The sequence below is a fragment of the Ptychodera flava genome, chromosome 7, assembly GCF_041260155.1.
Source record: "Ptychodera flava strain L36383 chromosome 7, AS_Pfla_20210202, whole genome shotgun sequence".
NCBI lineage: Eukaryota > Metazoa > Hemichordata > Enteropneusta > Ptychoderidae > Ptychodera > Ptychodera flava.
In genome coordinates, this window is record NC_091934.1 from 20,457,223 (window position 1) to 20,463,415 (window position 6,193).

A 6,193-nucleotide genomic window follows, 5' to 3' on the forward strand; every position below is an offset into this window, starting at 1 on the left:
CTTCAGAAGGCTTCTGATTGGCTCAGTTATTGATGACATGTTTGGAACAAATTTACCAAGGTAATTCACAGTTCCTAGTAGCCGTTCTACTCCTTTCTTGTCAGTCGGCGCTGGCATTTCTGTGATTGCGCGGACTTTGTCTGGATCCGGCTTTATTCCTTGGGGTGTGAGCTGGTTTCCGATGTATCCAATTGATTCCATCCCAAACTCGCATTTTTCATTGTTTAGTGTGAGATTTATTTCTTCACATCTGTTTAGAGCTTTAGTCAGTCTCTTTTCATGATTCTTCTCACTGGTTCCCCATACTAATATGTCATCGATGTCTGTTTCTACCCCTGACAGGTTTTCAAATTTCTGTGCCATTCGCTTCTGAAATACTTCCTGTGCTGACTTGATACCAAAAGGCATTCTTAAGTAGCAGTATCTTCCAAATGGTGTGTTGAAAGTGGTGAGTAGTTGGCTGGACTCGTCAAGCGGAATCTGCCAATATCCATGGTTGGCGTCTAACTTGGAGAATATCTTTGCTCCGGACATACGTGTAGTAATGTCTTCTATTGTTGGTAGTTGATAATGTTCACGCTTGATTGCTTTGTTTAGATGTCTTGGGTCAAGACATACTCTGAGTTTTCCAGTCTTAGGTTTCTCTACCACGACCATAGAGTTTACCCAGTCTGTTGGTTCATCTACTTTACGGATGACTTGTTGCTGTTCCATTTCATCGAGTGTTATTTTAGTTTGTCTCTCAGTGCAACTGGTATTTTTCTCGGTGGATGTATTACCGGAGTTACTGACGGATCTAATCTGATGTGATATGGTTCAGCCAGACATCCTAAGCCGTCGGAAAAGACTTTGGGAAATTTCTTCATGATTTCTGCTTTCTTTTCCTTTCTCTTTTCTTTTGTTTCCAGACTTAGGACAACTTTAATTAGTTCCAAGTCTTGTGAGGCTTGAAATCCTAGCAGTGGTGGCTGATCCGTTTGTGTTATGTAGAACTCTATTTCAGTGTCAATACACATCAGTTTGCATTTGCCAAGTACTTTTATCTTGTTGTTTGAGTAGCTTGTCAGGGTGGTTCCTGTCTTTTGAACCTTGATCATGGGATCGTTAATCTTCTTAAATATCTTTTGTGGTATGATGTTTGCTTGAGAGCCAGTATCTACTTTGAATCTCACATCTGTACCATGAATATTGATAGTTACATAGCACTCATCCTTTTTTACTTCAGTCTTGGCTTTTTTAGACTTCTCTTTTTGAGGTTTTCTTCACTGCCCCGACGTATAGTGTGCTCGATTCACTGTCAGAGTCAGTATCATCTGCTTCAAGTTCATGGACGTTTTCTTTGATCGACAGCATTTTGAAAGTGATTCATTTTGTGACACTTGAGACATTTCTTTCCAAATGCCGGACATTGTCTTCTTGCGTGTTTCGTTCCGCATTTACCACATTTCTTTCTGTCATCTTGACGTTGCTTTGGTCTAGCTCCAGTTGTTTGTTTTTGTCTGTCAACACGTCCCAGGGACTTACAGCATGGACGCTACTATCATTACTCATTACTTGCATGCTTTTCTTAGACTCCTCATTGGATTACAGATGTTGATCGCTTTAGCCAAGGTTAAGTCTGGTTTCTGAAAAAGTTTCTCTTTTACCTCTTTGGAGCGTATGCCACAGACTATTCTGTCTCTGAGTAGCTGATCTCGTAGATCACCATAGTCACAAAAGCTTGCCAGAGTCATCAATGCGGTGATATATTCATCAGCGGATTCATGTTCACCTTGAAATCTCATATTAAATCTGTGTCGAGTTATAATGAGATTGTTTGTTGGAGCAACTCGTTGTTCAAACTTATCTAGGATGTGCTTTGGTATTGTGCTGTTGTCAGACCCATCTTCTGCAAAGGTGAATGTTTTAAACATTTCTCTTCCCTTTGGACCCATTATGTACAAAAGGGCTTTGCTTTTATCTGCGTTTGACTCGCCTTTCATACCGACAGCAAGATAAAGTTCGATACCTTCTCTCCATGGTTTCCATCTTTCAGCTTGATCTTCACTGAAGAAATCAAATGCTGATGGTGTTTTTAGTCTTTGTGCCATCTTTTAGGTTTAAACTGAACTTAGATAGAGACTTACTTGACCGTCTTCAATGTTTCAGTTTCTTTGTCTTTAGTGTGGGTGGCTTTGTTCTCTGTACACGTGGCTGCTAGGGAGTGGCACTGATGTCCAAGTGATGAAGACTTACTTTGGAATCTTCTTTTTTCACTGGTTTTCAAGGTTACCACGTTTCCAGCTTTGCTCTGTCGTCTGTATCCACTACTTTGTGGTGAAGTTTAGGCGATGTGTACAAAATTCAGCACTCCTGACACCATGTTATGTTTTGTGTTGAATGGAGGCACAGTCTTGAGTATGTTACTTCTAAGACTAAGTTTATTCAAGTGTTTTGCATAAGTTACAGATACAGGATGTCAGTGACTCTCATGTATATTAAGTAGGTAGTCATGAATATTGAATAGTGTGATGTGCTGAGTAATCACATCATGACACCAGATAGAGCTGGAGGACTGATTTGTGGTATATAGGGGTAAGTAAGGGAAAAAAGTTGTTTGACATAATGACACATGACCAACCACTTCCTTACCATATTAATTATGCACATAATTAATTCTGGGCTAGGCAATTGAGCTAAGTCTGATTTTTGATACATAGGGATAACTAAGGGATACACATATTTTGACAAAATGTCACGTGACCTCGATGATCTTTAACCTCAAATGTACATATATGTCCACAACGCAGTAACCACAAGTGCTACACCCTTCATATTTACTATGACGGGAGACCTTCTGACGCCACATTCTGTACCTCATTACTTACATATCTAATTCTGGCAAGCCAACAGAGCTAGAGGTCTGATTTTTGGTATATAGGGTTAACTATGGGATACAGTTTTTTTGACAGAATAGCACGTGCCCTCGATGACATTTGACCTCGATTTCAGAATATATCACATAGCCTTTCATGTTTTTACATATCAATTTCTCTATTGCCCCTGTGCATTGAAACGTCTCGAAACCCGGTCTTGCTGATTTGCAGCTCTATTTACTTTTGAGTTTATAAGAAACGTTTTCTCTCTGTTTCTGAGAAAAGTGTGTTTTACATCACTGGCAGAGCTATGGCGTCGTCGCAGTGTATCGTATCATGTGTCTGATCTGGGACGAGGCCTTTTATGACGACAACATAATTCAAATTTGCAACTTAGTTTCTGACACATGACCCGTAACAGGAGTCAGAATTGTACAGTTGTCTTTAAGGTAACTTGAAAGGGCGGACGAATTTTGGACGCGCACACGCTTTACAACATTTCTGCGCAGATTTATCTCCAGCCTGCCGCAAATGGTTATTTTATAGCATGTATTTAACATCACCTGTCATTGTTGAAATTGCGCTTTTACTATTTTTTTTTGACCCCAGTCTCTTAGAAATACATGTGACCTTTAACCTTGTCATATTTTGACCCCCTAGGAAGCTGGTTTTTATTCAATATGAGCGCAAAATTAACATTTCTCTCTCGTTTACATGTCGCATATTACCCATTCACCTGGATATATTGTAAAAAGTAGCGTGGTGACACCCTTTTATTAAAAGTGTCAACTAAATGGTATTATGTCAGGATTTTATTCGCCAAGTTTGGTCAAAATGACACCATTCAAAGCGACAGGAAGAAAGTTCAAAAATTATGTAGTGATTTAATTTCGATATCTTCATTTTGTAATCGATACTTATGTTAAAATTTCTTTACAAACATCATGAAAACTATACATTCGATAAATATGGATCTTAAGTCTTGGTATTTATTAAAATTATCTCATTTGCTAAGCGTTTTATAATTGCTTTCTTTAGTTTAAGTGAATTATATCATTTTTATTTATTTCTAACGACCCCATTTTAACGTCCGTTTCCATGGAAACGAGCGTGGTGACCCCCATGTTTTATTTCATTTTTGCACTTGACCAACTTCCAAGAATATTTGTGCAAAGTTTCAAGAAAATGACACCACAACCTAATTTTGACGTAATTCGTAGTACTTCACCTTAACACGGACAGATGGTGTTGAAAACGTTAAGTATAGTCGACGCTAGCGGCGCTCGCGTTCAGTCTGCAGTGTTAATACAATTGGTTGTAATATTCCCGAGTGCGATCTCATATTTCTAAGTGACCTTTGAATCGCTATGCACCTTATCTTATCCGTAAATCTGTGGGTGAGTTTATCGAGTGGATTGAGTGTCAAACAAGTAGTGTAACACCGCCTTCACATTAACATACAAAGTTAGTTGCATGTCGATACATTTCCCGCCCATTTGAGTAGACTGTCCTTGTACTGGTAACATGGAGGACAACTTGAAGTTTTCGATTCCTGTAAGTCCTGTTGAGGAAAATAGAACTACTACAAACTATGATCGTAAAGTGGAACCAGGAGATGCTAATGTTGTGCTCAGGGCCCAACAGGCGAACGGCGATGGCAAAGGTATGTTGTATAAGCTTAACGCGTCAACTTGAACAATCCCTTACTTCAGCTATACCGTCTTTGATTTCAGGGAAGCTGAACAGAGACACAGTGGCGATGCTTATAAATTAAAAACTTATTCTTTAACATATCTTACTTTGTTCAGCTCAAAGTCGAATAAGATAGTTGGAAGAAAATCATAAATAAACACAAAAAATGAGATAACGAAAGGAAGCTGAGTGAGAATGATCCGATTTTGTCGAAAACATTCTCATTGTTTATGACCGGTGCGACCATATAGCATTATACAACGCGATCAAAGAGTCTCTGAACAAAAATCCGAAAATCAAAACGAGTTAGAATCCTTTGATTTTTACAGCGAAAGAAAGTCAGCCGTGCAGAATGTGTTGTCGTGACGCCTGTAATTGTTGCAAACTGTTGTGCTTATAGTGGACAATCCAGTAAACAAATCAATACGAAAGGCATCGCATGATTTAACGTTTTTGCGGTGACAGAGTAATTACATTTAGAAGGAAGTGGCCAGGTTGGTCGAGTCACATAACTTTTAAAGGTAATTTTCGTAAAATGAACAACTGTTTATAAATAAATTCAACAATTTTATGTCATTCAGTCAGTAAATACTAAATTCAAGCCAAGTTTTGCTAAGTCGTTCAATAAACTTCAGTCAATATTGTGCAAGCTTCCATATAGTTGCTGACAACCCTTTTTCACCCGCGTAGCCAATCAAAACTTTCACAGACCAATTAATTAGATGATGAGTTTGACGTGTGTCACATGTGCAGGTATGTAGGCTGCTTTGGTTTCGAATACTGAATATAGGGGAAATTTAGGACGTCTACCAAGAAACGAAATGATGATATAGGAGAATATTCGCTGCAGCAAAAGTGCCCTTTGATTCGCGCATCGCTGTTTGGCAGTGTAGTGATCTGTTGTGCCTGCCAGTACAGTGGTCATATCTTACGGACACTAGAGTTGGACAGTCTGTATTTTTCTCCGACTTGTTTCAGTGAACCTCTCCGTACAATACCATCACCTTCATTTGCACTAAGCCGTTGCAAATAATTCACGATGACGTTGAAAATCTCTTCTCCCAAAGCTCTTTGACGAGCGTTTGTTTGCATGATTGATTATGAGGGGAGACTGTCAAAATAATTTGTGTTAAGCTTAATACAGGTACGGCTTATCAATTAGGCGGGAAAGAATTTCTTACTGTGACCATCGGTATTAAAATTACACCGTTATCTTTAACCGCATGCTTTGGTCTTTGTTTATGTTTTACTCAATAAAGTACGTGGATACAATATTGTTGTTTTTTGACGTCCGGCTGCACGGCTGACGTTCTTTCGCTTACATGAACACAAGCAAAGGTAAAGGTAGACACAGGCATTTTGCCTCACATTTGGTATATTTATTTATCATATACCCATGCCCATATTGCTACATCCTAGTGACGTTCACCGTAATATACCAGCCGTGATATTCCACGGTAAACGTCGAGATATGCACGATGAACGTCATCAGTTTTAGAGCTTTCCCGAACTACATTAGCAGTTTGTCGGTAAACAACGTAAACAACAAATGGCTGCCTCTCCCCGCATGCGAAGCAATGTCGCCGACGTAAAAACTTGAAGGGCTTCAAGGAACACGGGTACTTCTGTTTGCAAAATACGGAAGT

General features: G+C 39.2%; 1 protein-coding gene across 1 annotated transcript; it reads right to left on the reverse strand.

Moving 5' to 3' along the window:
- Positions 1-725: 725 nt before the first annotated feature.
- LOC139136371 (uncharacterized) lies at positions 726-2,090 on the reverse strand. Its single transcript, XM_070704096.1, has 2 exons — positions 1,589-2,090; positions 726-1,174 (listed from the first exon to the last, which is right to left on the reverse strand). Exons 1-2 carry the CDS (start codon positions 2,088-2,090, stop codon positions 726-728), a joined length of 951 nt encoding a protein of 316 aa, XP_070560197.1.
- Between the last annotated feature and the right edge of the window lie 4,103 nt (positions 2,091-6,193).

Coding starts and splice junctions, on each gene's coding strand:
- LOC139136371 (XM_070704096.1), bottom strand. CDS start 2,090: ATGGCACAAAGACTAAAAACACCATCAGCATTTGATTTCTTCAGTGAA. Junction 1,175..1,588: donor GGCTAAAGCGATCAACATCT/GTAATCCAATGA, acceptor TTCATGGTACAG/ATGTGAGATTCAAAGTAGAT.